This window comes from Vipera berus (assembly GCF_964194415.1).
Source record: "Vipera berus genome assembly, chromosome: 7".
In the NCBI taxonomy this organism is placed as follows: Eukaryota; Metazoa; Chordata; class Lepidosauria; order Squamata; family Viperidae; genus Vipera; species Vipera berus.
Window position 1 is genome coordinate 53,729,290 of NC_138209.1, and position 19,876 is coordinate 53,749,165.

General features: G+C 43.7%; 1 protein-coding gene across 5 annotated transcripts in view; it reads left to right on the forward strand.

Annotated features, from left to right (window-relative positions):
* Positions 1-19,876, forward strand: part of AADAT (aminoadipate aminotransferase) — a 104,666-nt gene that overhangs the window by 49,519 nt on the left and 35,271 nt on the right. For all 5 annotated transcript variants that reach the window (XM_081332778.1, XM_081332781.1, XM_081332782.1 and 2 more), the window contains exons 5-6: positions 15,032-15,106; positions 16,214-16,423. In XM_081332778.1, the coding sequence (XP_081188904.1) occupies positions 15,032-15,106; positions 16,214-16,423 (285 nt within the window). The remainder of the gene's footprint in view (positions 1-15,031; positions 15,107-16,213; positions 16,424-19,876) is intronic.

Below are 19,876 nucleotides of genomic sequence, written 5' to 3' on the forward strand. Positions count from 1 at the left end.
TAATTTTGCAGAACAAAACAATTTGGACAGGGTGCAAGCTAACACTGAGGTGTTCATGCCAACACGTAGCACTAATTCTCAGGAAGGAGAGGCTACACAAAGCCCAATGAAGGAAGAACAGAATAGCAGGTCAGAAATAGAATAGAAGAGGATAAACCTCAGGTAAAGAGGGAAGAAACACAGGAACAGATGATACCGAAGAGGTCTGAACATAGCAATAAAGGCGTACCTCCTGATTGGTTCTCAGCAAGTGGGGTTACAGCGTGTAGTGTAAGGTATGAACCCTGTAATTACCAAGAGATGTTCTCATTGCCTAAAGTAGAACAGGATAAATAGAAGGAGGCTATGGACAGAGAGATGGAGTCTATGATTGTGCATCAGGTGTTTACCCTTATGAGATTAACAGAAGGACATATAAAAAGGTTTTACACAATAATGAAACAGTATAAGGCACACTGGACCTAGGACTAAGGATAAGGCCATCTGATAGCTTATCATTACAATGCTGCATAGACAGTGACTGGGCAAATAATATGCATCACAAAAAGTCAAACTCAGGGTTTGTGATATTGTTTACTGGCACCGTAATTGAATGGAAATCCAGAAAACAACTTTTAGTAGCACTGTCAACTGCTGAAGCTGAATTTATAGCATTGTTTGAAGCATGTTCTGAATTAACCTGGTATGTCCAATTACTAAGACATGTACATATTAATGTAAAAGAAGCTGTGCCAATATTTAAGGACGATGCATGTATAAAGATGGCAATGGAGAATGTATCGGAAGCAGAAGCAAACGTAGACATAATATATTGTAACATCAGGGAGGTTGTAAAGGATAAACTGATAAAGTTACAGCATTGTTCCACTAACAACAATATAGCTGATACGTTGACTAAGCCTTTAAATGCAGGCAAGCATCAAGAGTATGTAAAAGCATTTGTGTTAACAGCTGTTTAGTTTTAAATGGGAGGAGTGTCAAGATATTGATTTAACATCTAACCAGCTTATGTAATGTATGTAATGATGGGCTTTGCTGATGTGTTCCTCCTTCCATTTCCTGCTGTAACTGGGGTTTGTTGGATCCTGCTGTATTAGATCATGTATGTATATTGTTCCTGGTGTATGATATCATAGATAGTATAAGATAAACCACCATTTTTACTGTGTTTACTCCTGGGTTATCTCGTGCAATAAGACTGTGCACACTCTGACACAGCTTATATTTAATTCTTGGTTTTTTATTTTGCCAAATAAATTTAGATATATTTTTCTGCCACTGTTGGAAAGTAGAATCTCTAATCAATATCAGTATAGTCTGAAACAGAAATAACATTCTAGGTATTTTAATTCATTTTAATTACTGAAATTCTTCCCATTGGAAGCCAAGACGGCGGCTCCTTGCTTGGCTGCGGCCTGGTAGGTTCCTGCAGCAGCATGTTTTCCAGCAGCAAGTAAGCTAGGAAGGAGCAAGGGGAAGGTGGGGGGAGGAGGAAGGCGACGCCGCGTACCACCAGCCATACGCTCACGTACCACCAGTGGTACGCGTACCACCAGTTGAAAAGCACTGGCCTAGATGTTAGGCCTCCGCGCTTGCCACGCTTCCTTTTATAGTCACACCTCCTCCTCTTCTTACGAGGATGGTCAGCAACAGAGGGAAACTTCCCAGCTACAATGACTGCTCCTCCCCTCTGCCTCTGTGGCCCAAAACGCTGGCTTTGCTGCTCAAAACACTGAGCATGCTGCTTTTTCCACATCCAGCAATTTCCTTTCTTCCTCTCCGCTCCTCCAGACATAGCAGCTGATCTCTCACTCTCTGTGTCAGCTGCCGGCATCTCCAACGTTGATTTTATCCTCCGTAGTAATCCATGTAGACTCTTCTGAACAGTTTTCTCTACCATTCCTTTCACGCTGAATTTCTTCAACTCCAGTATGGATTGACGTTTGTATGAAAGTTTAGCAGCCCAACTCTGCTTAGTTGTCCCTATTTCCGAAAACTGGTTCAGTCCAGATCATTCTTTTCACTCCCTAACCCAGGGGTCGGCAACCTGAAAAAGGAAAAGAGCCACTGGGAACCGGTTCCATCACACATAAAAAAAAGTGGGAGCTGCACGTGCATGCGCAAAAAACCCGTTTTTTCTTGCGCATGCACGGACGCGCGCGGTTGCCATTTTTTTTATGTGTAATGGAACCGGTTCCCGGTTGCGCGACGGCGACGGCCCGTTTGCAGAGCTACCGCCTTCGGCAGCCTGCAAACGTGCCGCGACAGCTTTCCCAAAGAGCGGCGCCGCTGCCCGTTTGTGTGGAGGTACGTGCGCACCTCTTCAAAGGTTTGGGGAGGTGCGCGCACACCTCCGCTCGTTCGGAGAGGTGCGCGCCCACCTCGGAATGGGCAGCGGCGCCACTTGTTGGGAAAGATGCCGCGGCCCGTTTGCAGAGCTGCACATGTCTGCTGGCTCAAACTAGTCCATTGTTGGACAACTTTGTGGGGTTTTGTAATCATATGTGTCTGATGTATGAGGACCCCATAAAGACGCAGACTGCTACCCAACGCCTGAAAGCTCTGAGACAAGGTCAATGCCCCCTACAGGGCTATATCAGCGATTTTCAGCTGCTTAGCCAGGATTCAGCCTGGAATGAGGCTGCGCTTGTGGACGCTTTCCAGGATGGATTGTTGGAGGAGATGTTGGATGAGCTGGCCCGTGTTGATATTCCCTCAGACCTCAATGGGCTGATCCATCTCTGTGGATCGACGCTCAGTTGCAGCAGCGAAGGAGTTGCCGAGCCACCCCAGAGATCCCTGCAGCCCCTGTTGTGCATGAGACTCCAGTTCAATGGGAGGAGCCAATGGAGCTAGGTGCTGCCAGGCCTCGTCTATCGGTGGCAGAAATGAACAGATGACGATCGGGAGGGGGTTGTGTTTTTACTGTGGGGACCCTGCACATTTGGCTGCCTTCTGCCCAAAGAAGCGACAATGGGCGTCAGTGATCGAGTCTGCCCCAAGAAAGCACCCTACTCCTCTGTCAGGAAATGCCCCGAGCCCGATCTATAAGGTGTGTTAGGTCGGGCGTCCCACAACACCGAGCAACGTCTTTCCAATGCTGCCTGTGGACCTCCACGGCATCTGATATTGGAGGCAAGTCTGATCCTCCCCGGCAAGCCGAAGGGTTTTCCAGTCCATGCCTTAATTGACTCTGGGGCCACCACAAATTTTATGGACTCAGCATTTGTGGCCAAATGGGCTGTTCCCCAGTGCCCGGTGGAACCACCCATGTTAGTGGAGACTATCAATGGTCAAATGCTCCTGTCTGGGCCAATTAAGGCTGCCACGGAACCATTATGTATGGCCATCAGTTCCCATGAGGAGGCCATCCAGTTCTATATCACCTCAGATCTGCATTTCCCCGTGGTCTTGGGACTGGTGTGGCTCCGGGTGCATGACCCACAGATCTATTAGTCACCTTCCCAAGCTTGCAGTGCATGGACCACACCCGCCATATCTGTGCCGGTCAGGTGAAGGGTTCCCCAGCGGTTTCCTTGCCTTCTGAACTGTCTGAATTTGCTGATGTGTTCAATGAGACGGAGGCGGATCAATTACCCGCACACAAGCCCCATTGATTTAGTCCTTGACGTGCCTCTCCCAGTGGGGCATTTGTACTCCATGTCGGACCCCATGTTGGCTGCATTACGGGACTTTTTGGATAAGAATTTGGCTCGAGGTTTCATCCGGCCCTCGTCCTCACCAGTGTCTGCACCAGTGCTCTTCATCAAAAAGAAGTCTGGCAACTTGCGGCTTTGCTGCGATTATAGAAAATTAAACGCCATCACGGTGTGCAATTGTTACCCGCTGCCCTTCATCCCCGAACTCTTGGACCGACTCCAGGAGGCTAAGATCTTCATGAAACTGTACCTGCGTGGAGCTTACAACCTTGTCAGAGTTCAGTCGGGTGATGAGTGGAAGATGGCGTTTGGTACTCAATATGGACATTTTGAATACACGGTGATGCCGTTTGGCCTGACCAATGCCCCCGCCATGTTTCAGCATTTCATGAACAATATTTTCCGGGATTTGTTAGATCAGTTTGTCGTCATCTACTTGGACGACATCCTGATCTACTCCCCGCCACGAGAGGTGCACCATCAACATCTCTGTCAGGTCCTGCAGGGACTCCGAGAACATTGGCTGTATGCTAAATTGGAGAAGTGCCAGTTCTACCGGGTGACCATCGATTTTTTGGGCCACCGCATTTCTCCTGAGGGCATCGCCATGGAGCCGAGTAAGGTCGAGTCTTTGCAGAGTTGGCAACCCCCATGTCGTGTGAAGGAACTTCAGCAACTTCTTGGGTTCGCCAACTATTATCGAGCTTTCATCCCTGGGTTTGCTACCCTTACAGCCCCCCCTCACTCGGTTCCTGCAGAAGAAGACTCGGTTTCAGTGGGACGCTCCAGAACAATGGGCTTTCCAGACTTTGAAGGAAGCCTTCATGAAGGAGCCCATCTTGAAGCATCCTGACCCGCAACAGCCGTTTGTCGTGGAGGCAGACGCCTCCGACATCGCCATTGGGGCGGTGTTACTCCAGGCAACGACGCCCAGCGGTACCCTCTTCCCTTGCACATACCATTCGCGGAAACAATCCTTCGGAGCGCAACTATACCATCTGGGAGAAGGAGCTGCTGGCCATCAAAGTGGCGTTCAAGGCCTGGAGGCATCATCTGGAGGGAGCATGGCATCAAATCGAGTGGACAGACCATAAGAATTTGGAAAGCCTGCAGACCACTCGGAAATTGAACCAACACCAGATTCGGTGGTCTCTTTTCTTTGCGAGGTTCAATTTCTGAGTCGAGTACATATCCAGCGGTCGCAATCAAAGAGCAGATGCTCTGTCCAGGAAGCTGGAATATTCCCGAGCGGAAGACAAGCTTCTGCCCAGGACAGTGCTCCTCATCGAGTCTTTTGCTGTGGTGTGGGAGCCGATAGATATATGGGCTCAGATCCAGGAGGCACAGCAGCAGGATGTGTGGGTGTCTCAGCAGAAGGAGGAGGTGGGGCCAGATTTTCCTTCGATGGTCATGGATGGACTCTTATATTATTGTGACCGGCTCTGTGTTCCGGGAGGGCCACTCAGGGGACTCATCCTCAGCCAGTGTCACAATAACCCAGCGGCGGGGCATTTTGGCCTGTTCAAGACCCTGAACTTGGTCTCCTGTATCTTCTGGTGGCCCTGAGTCTGACATGACATCCAGGCCTACGTCACTTCCTGTATCCTGTGTAGGCAGGCCAAGTCAGCAACAGGCCCCGCCTGGATTACTGCAGCCCTTGCCGTCACCCAAAAGACCCTGGGGGGCTGTGTCCATGGAGTTTCTGATGGATTTACCCCCATCTTCTGGTTTTACAACAGTGTTTGTGGTGATGGACATGCTGACCAAATGGCACATTTCATCCCATGTCATGGTTTACCGTCAGCCCGCGCCACTAGTTGTATGTTCATTCAGCAGGTGTTTCAGCTGCACGGTCTCCCTGATAGAGTCATATCTGATAGAGGGTCCTAGTTTACAGCCCGTTTCTGGCAGGAGTTGATGCATGCGTTGGATGTCAAGATTTGCCTCTTGTCCGCGCATCATCCTCAAACTGACGGGGGAACTGAGAAGGTCATCAGTATTCTTGAACAATATCTGCACTGCTATGTCAATCAGCAACAAAACAATTGGGTGGATTATCTGGGCATAGCTGAGTTTGCATTCAACAACTCGCAGCACACCTCCACACAGATGACATCATTCTTGGTTAATGTGGGATATCACCCCCGGTTTTTCCCCCTTTCCCCGTTAGACTCACCAGAGCCAGCAGCAAATGACTACATGGCAGAGTTACAGGCGATCCATCGATTGGTGCGGTGACAGTTAGAGAAGGCCAAGGTCAATTACAAAAGGTTTGCTGATCGGTCGAGGCGAGATATGCCTCCACTATCGGTGGGAGATCAGGTCTGGTTGTCCACCAGGAACCTACCGTCAACACGGCCGGTGAGAAAGTTAGATCACCGATATTTAGGACTGTTCCCAATCGATGCTGTCATCAATCCGGTCGCCTATCGCTTAACTCTGCCACGTTCCCTGCGTGTACATCCAGTCTTTCATCGGTCTCTGTTGGTCCCCGAGCAACCGGCGTGTCCACTCCGCCAAGCAGAACCTCCCCCACCAGAACATTGTGACAAAGACAGCACCCCCAAGTACGAGGTCGCCAGCATCAGGGACTCCCATTGGCTGAAATGTCGTTTCCAGTACTTGATTGAATGGAAAGGCTACGGACCAGAGGAGATCACCTGGGAAGACGCAACCACCATTCATGCTCCTGCTTTGGTGTCTGCCTTTCATGAACAATTCCCATCCCGACCGCATCCAGATCAGCAGACCTGGGGGAAAGGCCCTGCAGTGCGGGATAGTGTTGTGATTCAGCATCAGCCTGTGCATTCGGTAGCTGAGTTGGACAATTCTGAAGAGGAGGAGGAGGAGTGGTTTGGAGAGCCTTTGGTGTCAGAGGAAGGTTCTGATGCACCGCAGAACTCTCAGCCAGGCCTTTCCTGTCTTGTTCCTCCTCAGACCCAGCTGTGTGAGCCTGAAAGATTGGAAGAAGACGATCCACAGCTGGCTCTGTTCAGGGACGCTAGGAGCAGGAAGCAATTTAGCAGAACTGAGCAAAGGAAAGCAATGAGGCAACTCAGGAGAAGGCAATGAGAAGCCACGCCTTGAGACTGCTGTTTAAAAGGGGAATATGTGGGAGGTGCTGGTTGCTGAAGGCAACCGTTTGAAGAGCTTCTGATAAAGTCTTGGTCTGTATTTGTTTAACTTTTGTTTGAACTTTTTCGTTTAGCTTTTGCAAATAAATTTGGTTGGATTAGTTCCAGCCTATTGTTTATAAAAAGGGGTTGTCCCTGACATTCCAACAGGGCCGGTCATAGGCTGGAACAGAATACCCTGTCTGGCCGGCTTTGTGCCTCCGTCCCCCAAGAGCAGCTGGTTGTGAGTTGCTAGCGTGCGCTTCCCTGAGTGCCGGATCTCCCCCCACCCGGAACTCCGGCCGTGTCTGCAGAAGGTGAGCGGGGAGAAGGGCACTTTGGTGCATCTCCCATCCCTCCCGTGTGAAGGGCGCCTTCCTGCCCCATGGTCCACAGCAGCATATTGGCGTGCATGGATTGACTCTGAGCGAAGACGAGGTGTTTCTGTTGCTGGAATAAAGCTTATTAAATGAGCTAGCAACCTCCAAGTATCATTGATAGATCTTCCCAACTTTCCTACGGTGGTTCATAAAAATTTAATTGGGCGTCAGGATTCTTGGTAAAATGGATTTGGAAGGAAGGAAGGAAAGAAATGACAATGGGAGGGAGGGAAGGAGGAAAGGACAAAGGGAGGGAAGAAAGGAAAGGGAGGGACAATGGGAGAGGGAGGGAGAGAGAAATAGGGAGAGAAAGAGAAAAAGGGAGAGAAGGAGAAAGAAATAGGGAGGGAGAAAAAGAGAGAGAAATAAAGGGAGAGAGAAGGACAAAGAGGGAGGGAAATAAAGGGAGAAATAGAGGGAGAGAGACAAAGAGAAAGAAAGGGAGGGAAATGGAGAGAAAGGGAGAAATAGAGGGAAAGAAAAATAGGGAGAGAGAGGAGAGAGAAAGAAAGAGGGAGGGGGAGAGAGAGGGAGAGAGAAATTAAATTAGTAACATGATTGTTAAGTGAATCTGGTTTCCCCACTAACTTTGCTTGTCAAAAGGTTGCAAAAGGCAATCACATGACCCTGGAACAATGTGACCATCATAAATATGAATTGATTGCCAAGCATCCGAATGTAAATCACATGACCCTGGGGATGCTGCAACAGTCATAAGTGTGAAAAATGGTCATAAGTCACTTTTTTCAGTGCCATCCTAACTTTGAACAGTCACTAAGTGAATTGTAAGTTGAGAACTACCTGTACTTTATCATGTTTTTTTCCTTTTGGGGGGGGGTCAAGTTTTTGACACCTTGCTGGGCGACTGGTGGTACTCGGACATTGCCTTGTCCTAAAAGTGGTACAATGGATGAAAAGGTTGAAAAGCCCCGATCTAGGCTAAAAGCTAGCCTTTACAGAGTGTCTCTTCCATCTATTTTGTTTGCAAATGCTCACTCCTTAGAACCAAAAATGGATTACTTGAGGCTAGATTTAACAACAAACCGGGAGGTGAGAAATTCCTCTGTCATCATTGCAACAGAAACTTGGTTAAAACCCTCTGTCCCAGATAGTGCTGTTAGCTTGATGGGATTTTCAACATTTCGGCTGGACAGGAGTTTTACTCTTACTGGCAAATCCACTAAGGGAGGGGGTGTCTGTTTTTATATAAATGACAGATGGTGTAATAATGCCAAGGTGGTTTCAAGTCTGTGTTCCCCAGATGTGGAGCTTCTGACCATCAAATGCAGACCCTTCTATCTGCCGTGAATTCTCTGTTACCATTATCACAGCTGTGTATATCCCCCCTGATGCAAACAGAGAAGAGGCCCTGAAGGCTATCTGTCATACAAACAAACTACTCACCCAGAGGGTGCATTTATTGCAGTGGGAGACTTTAACCAAGTGGATTTGAAAGCTACCCTGCCACATTTCCATCAATATGTGGACTTTGCAACCAGAGGGGACAATACACTAGATCTTGCTTATTCCAACATCAAGATTGCTTTCAAAGCTATCCCCCGCCATCACCTGGACTCCTCTGACCATCTCTCAGTGCTGCTTATTCCAGCATATAAACCTTTATTACTCAGAGTGAAACCTACAGTAAAGCAGGTGAGGGTTTGGACAGAGGGAGCTATAGAAGCATTACAAGACTGCTTTGAGTGTACAGATTGGGGCATGTTTAAGGAAGCAACTACTGATAACCAGCATACAAATGTTGAGTATGCTACCACGGTATCTGCATATATCCAAAAGTGGTTAGATGATGTCTGTGTCCTGAAAAGCATTGTTGTGAGGGCGAATAATAAACCGTGGCTGACTTATGAGATCCGCAAGATGCTGAAAGCACGGAATGTGGCTTTTAAATCTGGCGACATGCTGGCACTTAGAACAGCCAGAGCAAATCTGAAAAGTGCCACAAAAGATGCAAAACAAGCCCATTGCCAGAAAATTCACAACTTTTTTCAAGACCCTACAAACACCAGGCAAATATGGAAAGGAATCCAGACCATTACAGATTACAAGGTGAATCCACCGAGATGCAAGGACGACACAGACTTCCTAAACAAACTGAATGCATTTCTTGGTAAATTTGAGACATCAAATAGCACTCCTGCTAGGAAAGCTGTGCCCCATCCTGATGAGCAAGTGCTAAGCTTTGATGTCACCTCTGTCCAGAAAACACTGAAGAAAGTTAACATTCAGAAAGCAGCAGGCCCAGATAAACTATCTCTTCTGTTCTCCATCTGAGCTTGAAGCACTTAGAGCAGTGCTTTTCAACCAGTGGTATGGGTACCACCTGTGGTTCATTGGCACCTGGCAGGTGGTATGCAACCATCCTAGAAAAGTGATAGTGGGGCTGAATGAGCTGAACCAGTGGCAGCACCGCACAAGCCTGAGTGAGAAATGGCTATAGTCGCAGGGCTGTCAGGGCTCAGCGGAAGCACCATGATCAGCGCCAGGCTCCAGCTGGAGCTTGGCGCTGATCCTGGTGCTTTTGCTTAGCCCAGAAGAAGCGCCAATCAGCTGGAATGTTGCAGCATCTCCAGGGTCTTATGATTTACATTCAGATGCTTGGCAACTGATTCATATTTATGACGGTATCCCAGGGTCATGTGAAGTGACCAAAACTTGCTGCAACCACCCAGCAGACGGGGGGAATAACAACCAAACACCCCCCACCCCACCCCCACTACCAATTCTCAACAGAAATGCTCACAACAATGAAAACCTTGGACAGGAGGAAGAGCGCTACCGGGCGGGCAGGCAGGTGTCTTGCTCAGCTGTGGCTTGGGGGGCACTTTTTTCAGTTCCATTGTAACTTTGAACAGTCACTAAGTGAACTGTTGTAAGTCGAGGACTACCTGTACTTCATCACTTTTTCCCTTTTTTTTGGTCATCAAGTTTTTGACACCTTGCTAGGCGACTGGTGGTACTTGGATGATGCCATATCCTAAAAGTGGTACAATGGGTGAAAAGATTGAAAAGCCCTGACTTAGAGGAAAGAAATATTCAGGTGCATTTGTTGTTTCTCGACTTCAGTTCGGCGTTTAACACAATCATTCCCCAACATCTAGTAGACAAACTGGGCCTTTTAGGCTTAAACACCTCTTTGTGCAACTGGATTCTTGATTTTCTTACCAACAGGCCCAATATGTGCGACTGGAATAAATACCTCTAATACCATTTTCTTGAGCACAGGTTCTCCTCAGGGCTGCGTCCTAAGTCCGGTGCTGTTCACCCTGTTGAGTCATGACTGTTGTGCTAGGCTTGCCACCAACCATATTGTGAAGTTTGCAGATGATACAACAGTAGTAGGCCTTATGATGGCAGTGTGGAAGCTTACTGCAAGGAGGTTGAGGGGTGTTCTGTTCCAGCCTACTACCGGCCCTGCAGAAAAGGCAGGGACAACCCCTTTACAAAAAGGCAAGAGGCTGGAACTAAGCCTGCCAAATTTATTGACACAAAACAGAGCAAACAGAGCAAAACAAAAACACGAACCATGAAACAGGAGCTATTCAAACGGTTGCCTTCAGCAAACCAGCCCTCCCACACATTCCCCTTTTAAACAGTTCAAGGCGTGGCTTCTCTCTGCCTCCTTCCGAGGTGCCCTATTGCCTTCCTCTGTTTACTCCTGATTGACTGCCTCCTCCGTCGGGCATCCTTGAACAGGGCCAGCTGTGGGTCATCTTCATCCACGCTGTCAGGCTCACACAGCTGGGTCTGCGTAGTAACCAGATGAGAGGGGCCTGGCTGAGGGCTCTGCGAAACCTCAGGACTGTCCTCTGCAGGCTCTCCAAAAAACCCCTCCTCCTCCTCCTCCTCTGAATCGTCCGACCCAACTGCCAAACCCACAGGCTGACCCTGAATCACAACAAGGGGTTGGTAAACTGGTGTAAGAAAAAACAGCCTGGTTTTGAATACCGGAAAAACCAAAGAGATCATTGTTGATTTCAGAAAAGGCAGGCACAGCTATACTTCTCTTTGCATTAATGATTCACCTGTGAAGATGGTTACCAGCATCAAATTCCTGGGTGTGCAGCTAACGAGTAGGCTGGCTTGGTCACTCAACAGTGAGAAACTGGTGAAGCAGGCACAGCACTGCCTGCACTTTCTGCGTCGCATGAGAAAAACTCAATTTCCTTCCCCTGTTCTGACCACTTTCTACAGGGGGACGATTGAGAGCATCCTGTTATACAGCATCACAGTCTGGTTTGGAAGCATCACTGCTTCAGAGAGGAAGGCGGTGCAGGGAGTGGTGAGGATGGCTGAAAAGATCATTGGCAGTTCCCTCCCATCCAGGATATAGCACAGAAGCGTTGTCTGAACAGGGTCCGTAAGATTATCTGGGACACTACTCATCCTCTTCACAACCTGTTTTCCTTGTTACCTTCTGGGAGGAGGCTTCATGGTATCCATAGCAGAACATCCAGATTCAAACATAGTTTCATTCCATACAGCATTAACCTTGTGAACTCTCAGGTTTCCTCCTTCTGTGATATATTCAAGATGGACAGTATTTAATATTTTATTATGTATATGTAGAGGTGTGGGTCTATACATATGTTGTATATAGTATGTTTTAGGTGTTTGTCATGTATGTGTTTCACTTTGAGAGCGGGCAACTAAATTTAATTTTTGAGGTGTGTCATTGTACGCACAGTAAAAAATGACAGTGAAGATTATCTTATCTTATTGATGATAAGTCTAATTATTGCCACCTATTTAAATCCAATTTTATCTCCTTCCATATTTTACTGTAATTATTTTTGTAAAGCTTAGAACTTTCCTCAGTGAGAGTCATCCCCAAGTACTATATCCTTCTCACAACTTTAAAACCAGTTTTAAATTCCAATTTCTTCTGATCTTCCACCTTTATGTTCTTAGTCTTTGATTTATTTATTCTTAAACCTGCCATTTTTTCAAACATTTTAATCCTCCTCATAATATGTTTGTCCTGTCCCATGCAGAGAGAGTTGTTCCACGTGAATCAGGCAGGATGAACTCAATGGACAGATCATGCAAGATTACTTTTATTCACATGTATCCTCAAGTCAATAACTCACAGTTACAGCAGAGGTTCTTCTGTAATGTAGGTTGTAATCTGGACCCATCACATAGGTAAAAGAATAATGGATTTCCCCGTCCTATGTAAATGTTACATGCTGGTACGGAGCTCCTAGTCTAGCATCGTGGCTAGGATTCATGCAGAGAGATAAAACCCTGGCGCGTAACCAGGATGTCCTGCAATAAACTTTGAAGCTCCTCCCTCTAACTAGATAAGATATAAGACTGACTAACAACTAGACTACATTTCCCAGAAGCCATCTCTTAAGGAAACAGCGTTTAACCCTTTAAATGCTAAATGTTCTTACAGTTCTCTTAAGGATACTGCATTAACCCTTTAAATACCAAATGCTCTAACACAGTTCTTAATTCCTAAGCTATCTATATAATGGACCAGAGGACTATATACTGGTCCAGCACAATGTTCAGTGCTCTCTAACAGGTCTTGCACAGTCAAAATCAAATCATCAGTAAACGCACATAATTTGTAATTATGTACTTTGATTTGTAGTCCCTTTGCTCTGTTATTCTGTATAATATCTCTAACAGTTCCAACATTAGAATAAATAATAAAGGGGATAAAGGACACCCATATCTTATTCCTTTCTGGATTTCAACTTGTCTCCATTCACCATGATTTGAGCTTTCTGGAGTGCATAGGTGGACTTCAGACCCTGTATAAAGCCCAGTCCAAAATCCATCTTTTCCACTACTTTAAACATAAAGGCCCAGTTCAAATTGTGAAAACCTTTTTCTCATCCAGAAAAATTAATGCAACCTATTTGTCGCTACATTGTTGTAAATATTTAATTATATTCAAAATTACTCTTACATTATCATTTAGTTGTCTTTTAGCTAAGAAGTCACACTGGCCTTTATGTATATATTCCAGTAAAACTTTTTTAAGTCTTTCAGTGAAAATAGATGTAAGATTCCTCCAGAGTATTAAAGAGATTTCTAGTTCTTTATATAATTAGTATAATAATTCTAAAAAGGTTTTTGAATGTTTTTGTTATCTATGTAAGTCTTATTCCCCTCTTGAAGCTTCTTTTCTATCTGTTTTCTTAGTTTGTATGCCAACCATCTCCCTGGTTTATTTGCATGTTCAAAGAAAGTGTTTCGTAAATTTAAATTTCTTTTCAGTATTGAAAAAGTCAACAAAAAAATTGTTGTTCCAATATTTTTAGTTGATTAAGTATGTTAGAATCTTCTGGTGAATTCTGGAGTTTCCTCTCCTTTAATTTAATTTCTTGTAACACATTTTAGATTTTTTCATCTATCCTCCTCTTAATTGCTCTATTGTATTGTATAAAATGTCTTCATAACACAGCCTTACAAGCATCCCAAAATGTTGTCAAATTGGTTCCCTTACCTAAATTATTATTAAAATAGTCTTGATGTACAAAATAGTCTCTGTATACATTCTTTAACAATCTGGTCTCTGCAAAATAAATTCATTTAATCTCCATTTAAAAGAACCAAATTTAAGATGTAAAGACACTGGATTATGGTCAGAAAAAGGTTTTGAAAGAATAATGGCTTTAGTTGCTTTATGAAGCAGATTTTTTGTAATGCAAATCAAATTGATTCTAGAAAAGGATTTGTCAAATGTCAAGGTTCCGACTGATGGAACTGAATAAATCAGAACTCCAAGGCACAAGATTTCCTCAAAGAACATGTTTATTGGATACATAATGTTGGCACATTCAAATGTGAAACCAAATCTAAAATCCCCCCCCAAAGATTCAGAGTAATTCACTGTAATAATTCCCACCCTCCTATTTAGCTGTAAATCACATTCCAATATAACTATTTGGCAGACTCTGTAACAGAACGTCCCTCTTTCTCCATTATGGTGTGGGAATGACATGGGTTCTTACAGGATTTACTCATATTTAGACTAGCAGAAATACTTCGTCCCCCCTCCCTTTCTTGTGACAACCTAGAATGACAAAAGATGGCTGCAGCCAGGTTCCTTGTAGAGTTGACAGTAAAATCTTTTCTTAGTCCATTTTTACACCTCCAAACATCGATCAAACCTAAAGTATTGGTCAGCTCAAAAAACGTTGGGGGCAGTTTCCCTTGTGTTTCTTTAATTCCTTTATCAACTGATCTGTCCAATTGTGGGTTACTATCCCATTGTAGCCATTACAAGATATACTGACCACACAAAGCTCTTATAAACAGTAGAACACTGATATCCCCTAAATTCTGCTGAAGATGTTACCTAGCCTGGTAACGAAACTTTTGAAAACCAACCCACAAGCTTGGAGAACAAACCTTCACCATCATCATACTTATTTCACTGAGATCTTCCCTTAAAGAGATGTGCCTTTTCAGTAGAGCTTGTGCAGAAGCTCACAGAGGCTATTCACGTTGCTTGTTCTTTTCATTTAGGTAAAAGTTTATTACATATAATCCCATAATTTTTTAAAAAACATGAAGTAAGCAGTTGTATAGATAAACTATGAAGCCATTTGCCAGATATACTTAGATTCTTAAAGAACCAAAACCAAAAATGAATTGTGATGGAACAATGTTTTAAAATTCTTTAAAATTTGCTATATGCATAATTGGCTTTGGTTTTTAAACAATTTACTAAAATTAACAAGTTTTATTTTGTCTTTATGCTTCATATTCTTGTGTTTTGTATTACGTTACACCAAACATTTTTTTTATTTTTTGTGATTTAAAAATCTTTATCTCTGCTATTATCAAAGGTCATATTTGTCTGCAGCAGGAAAAATTACTGCCTTTTATATTTTGTTAGGTGTTTGAAATGCTTATTAATCCTGGAGATAACATTCTTTTGGATGCCCCCACTTATCCTGGGACATTAGCTGCTGTGAGTATTCCACAAATCTGGAAGATTGTGATGGGAAAAAGATTTATTTTTCCTTCTACCTATTTAGGTCTTGCTCCCATTTATACCAGGCTGTCATTTTTGTTAAACTAGGAAAGAAAGGAAATATTTCCAGTAAAAACTAATCCACGTTTCTGGAATGTTTCACCTGATCAAAGATAAGTGGAAAATAGTAACAGCCTTCCCTCATAATTCTACCACTACTTCTGATCAGCTATATTTTAACTGAAAATTCTGGGAGTTGTAGTCTGAGCACACTGGGAGAGTACCTGACTGGGAAAAGTTGGACTAGGAGCTCTCCTATACATTTTAAAGGAACAAATTTGTGTATCTATATCCAATCCTGATTATCTAATAATTATCTACAGTGCAGATAATTTTATAATTTACATAATTACATCATAAATATATGCTTAAATATATCATATAATATGCAATTTGATGTAGGAAACAGACAACCCATTTAACGTATTATAGTAGTAGATATTATGATGTGACCAGCTCACATTGCCATTGCAAACAAGTAAAAACAGGGAGACTCTAGATGCAGTGCCACAACTTCCGTCTTGTTCTGAACTGCCCCTGCAGACATCATTGCGTGCGTATAATGAAATTTTCAAAATCAAAAAGCTGACCTGCTCCATATAAATAATATTCTGCATAGAATACAGACCTCAGTTCCCAGAATTCCTACTCAGCAATCTCAATATATTTGGAGAAGGCCAGATTGGATAAGACTAAAATAAACTAATTTCATACAACCTTTGCCTAACCAGATCCTACACTATATTGTCTTGTTACATATCTTGTGAACCACCCTTTAGAAACCCAATAGAAAAGAAAAACAAATTGCAGTATGAAAAATATGCATCAAAGCTGAGCAATTACTCTAACATATTTTAAGGATATTATTATTTTAATACGTATTTTCTCACAAGATGACCGTTGAAACTTGGGAAATAAGAACTGATGATTTAGTTTGCAGGAATAGTACGTTATACAGTAGCAAGTTTAGAAATTAATTTATCAAAAGCTGAATAGAATGCATATGTACAATAAATGCTTGTTTCTCTCCTTTTGTTAAAATAGCTTAGACCACTGGGTTGTAATATCATCAATGTGCCCAGTGACCATCATGGTATGATTCCAAAAGCTTTGAAAGAAGTTCTTTCCAGGTGGAATCCAGAAGATGTAAAAAAGCTCAGGAATGATACCCCAAAATTTCTATACACAATTCCTAATGGTGGCAATCCAACAGGAGCCTCATTGACAACAGAACGCAAGAAAGAGATCTATCAGGTATAACCATCCAATAAATGGTCTCTATACATAATTTTATAGCATTTAATCTAAGATGCAGTTAGGCTTCAGTCTAAAATAAATGACTGTTTATTATCAGCCACATGGGAAAGGTTCTCTGAAAATCAGAATAGTAATATGCAAACTAAAAGATACACATTTCAAAAGGCAATCTGTGATGTCAGTATATGTTAGATACAAAATAATATTTCCTTGCTTATTTGTGTATTCAATGAGAGATCAAATTATTCCATAAATAAGATTACTTATTTGTCCAGTTTATACTTTTTAAAACCTGGGATTAAATATTTGTTAATTAAAGATGTAATTGAAATATGAAATATGATATCCTACAGTGTGATCCCCCTTCATGGATTACTGCCTTGTCGTGGCGAAGGGGCTTGCGTAATTCAATGAAGCTATGAGCTATGCCGTGCAGGGCCACCCAAGACGGAAAGGTCATAGCAGAGAGTTCTGACAAAACGTGATCCACTGGAGAAGGAAATGGCAAACCACTCCAGTATCTTTGCCATGAAAACCCTATTGTTGTTGTTAGTTGCGAAGTCGTGTCCAACCCATCGCGACCCTATGGACAATGTTCCTCCAGGCCTTCCTGTCCTCTACCATCTTCTGGAGTTCATCTAAGCTCACGCCTACTGCTTCAGTGACTCCATCCAGCCACCTCATTCTCTGTCGTCCCCTTCTTCTATTGCCCTCAATCTTTCCCAGCATGAGTCTCTTCTCCAGTGAGTCCTTCCTTCTCATTAGGTGGCCAAAGTATTTGAGTTTTAGCTTCAGGATCTGGCCTTCTAAAGAGCAGTCAGGGTTGATCTCCTCTAGGACTGACCGATTTGATCGCCTTGCAGTCCAAGGAACTCGCAGGAGTCTTCTCCAGCACCATAGTTCAAAGGCTTCAATTCTTTGGCGCTCAGCCTTTCTTATGGTCCAGCTTTCACTGCCATACATTGCAACTGGGAAGACCATAGCCTTGACTATACACACTTTTGTTGGCAGGGTGATGTCTCTGCTTTTTAGTGTGCTGTCTAGATTTGCCATGGCTTTCCTCCCGAGGAGCAAGCGTCTTTTAATTTCTTGGCTACAGTCCCCATCTGCAGTGATCTTGGAGCCCAGGAAAATAAAATCTGTCACTACCTCCATTTCTTCCCCATCGATTTGCCAGGAATTGAGAGGGCCAGATGCCATGATCTTGGTTTTCTTAATGTTTAGTTTCAACCCAAGTTTTGCACTCTCCTTCTTCACCCGCAACAAGAGGCTCTTTAGTTCTTCTTCACTTTCTGCCATTAGAGTGGTATCATCTGCATATCTTAGGTTGTTGATGTTTCTTCCGGCAATCTTAATTCCAACTTTTGATTCATCTAGCCCTGCCTTTCTCATGATGTGCTCTGCATATAAGTTAAATAGGCAAGGCGACAGTATACAGCCTTGCCGGACTCCTTTCCTAATTTGGAACCAATCAGTGGTTCCGTGTCCAGTTCTCACTGTTGCTTCTTGGTCCGCATATAGGTTTCTCAAGAGACAAATAAGATGGTCTGGTACGCCCATCTCTTTAAGGACTTGCCACAGTTTGTTATGATCCACACAATCAAAGGCTTTAGCATACTCAATGAAGCAGAAGTAGATGTTTTTCTGGAACGCTCTAGCTTTCTCCATGATCCAGCGTATGTTAGCAATTTGATCTCTAGTTCCTCTGCCTCTTTGAAATGCTGCCTGTACTTCTGGTAGTTCTCAATCCACATACTGCTGGAGTCTAGCTTGTAGGATTTTAAGCATAACTTTACTAGCATGTGAAATGAGTGCAATGGTGCGATAGTTTGAACATTCTTTGGCACTGCCTTTCTTTGGAATTGGAATGTAAACTGATCTTTTCCAACCCTGTGGCCACTGTTGAGTTTTCCAAATTTGCTGGCAAATTGAGTGTAGCACTTTTACTGCATCGTCTTTTAAGATTTTGAATAGCTCAGCTGGAATACTGTCACCTCCCCTAGCTTTGTTGTTGCTCAGATTTTCTAAGGCCCACTTCACTTCACATTCTAGGATGTCTGGCTCGAGGTCAGTGACCACCTCATTGTGATTATCAGGGACGTTAAGCTCGTTCTTGTATAGTTCTTCTGTGTAATTTTGCCACCTCTTCTTAATCTCTTCTGCCTCTGTTAGGTCCCTGCCATTTTGGTCCTTTATCATGCCCATTTTTGCATGAAACGTTCCTTTCATCTCTCCAATTTTCTTGAAAAGATCTCTGGTCCTCCCTATTCTGTTGTTTTCTTCTATTTCTTTGCATTGTTCATTTAAGAAGGCATTCTTATCTCTTCTAGCTATTCTTTGGAATTCTGCATTTAATTGGGCATATCTTTCTTTTTCTCCCTTGCCTTTCACTTCCCTCCTTTCCTCAGCTATTTGCAAAGCTTCCTCAGACAGCCATTTTGCTTTCTTGCATTTCTTTTTCTTTGGGATGGTTTTGGTTGCTACCTGTTGTACAATGTTGCGAACCTCTGTCCATAGTTCTTCAGGCACTCTGTCTATCAGATCTAATTCCTTAAATCTATTTGTCACCTCTACTGTATATTCAACAGGGATATGATTTAATTCATACCTGACTGGCCTAGCGCTTTTCCCTACTTTCTTTAATTTAAGCCTAAACTTTGCAAGGAGAAGCTCATGGTCTGAGCCACAGTCAGCTCATGGTCTTGTTTTTACTGACTGTATAGAGGTTCTCCATCTTTGGCTGCAGAGCATATAGTCAATCTGATTTCTGTGTTGACCGTCTGGTGATGTCCATGTGTAAAGCCGTCTCTTGGGTTGTTGGAAAAGAGTGTTTGCTATGACCATCGTATTCTCTTGACAAAATTCTATCAGCCTGTGCCCTGCTTCATTTTGTACTCCAAGGCCAAACTTGCCTGTTATTCCAGTTATCTTTTGGCTTCCTCCTTTAGCATTCCAATCCCCCATGATGATAAGGACATCATTTTTTGGTGTTAGTTCTATAAGGTGCTGTAGGGCTTCATAGAACCAGTCAATTTCATCCTCTTCAGCACCGGTGGTTGGGGCATAGACTTGGACTACTGTGATATTGAATGGTTTGCCTTGGATTCGAACTGAGATCATTCTGTCATTTTGAGGATTATATCCCAGTATTGCTTTTCCTATTTTTTTATTGACTATGAAGGCTACTCCATTTCTTCTGAGGGATTCTTGCCCGCAGTAGTATACCTGATGGTCATCTGAATTAAATTCACCCATTCCTGTCCATTTTAGTTCACTGATACCTAAGATGTCGATGTTCAGTCTTGTCATCTCTTGTTTGACCACGTCCAGCTTTCCTTGATTCATGGATCTTACATTCCAGGTTCCTATGGAGAAAAAATCTTTACAGCATCGGACTTTCCTTTCACCACCAGACACATCCACAGCTGAGCGTCCTTTCGGCTTTGGCCC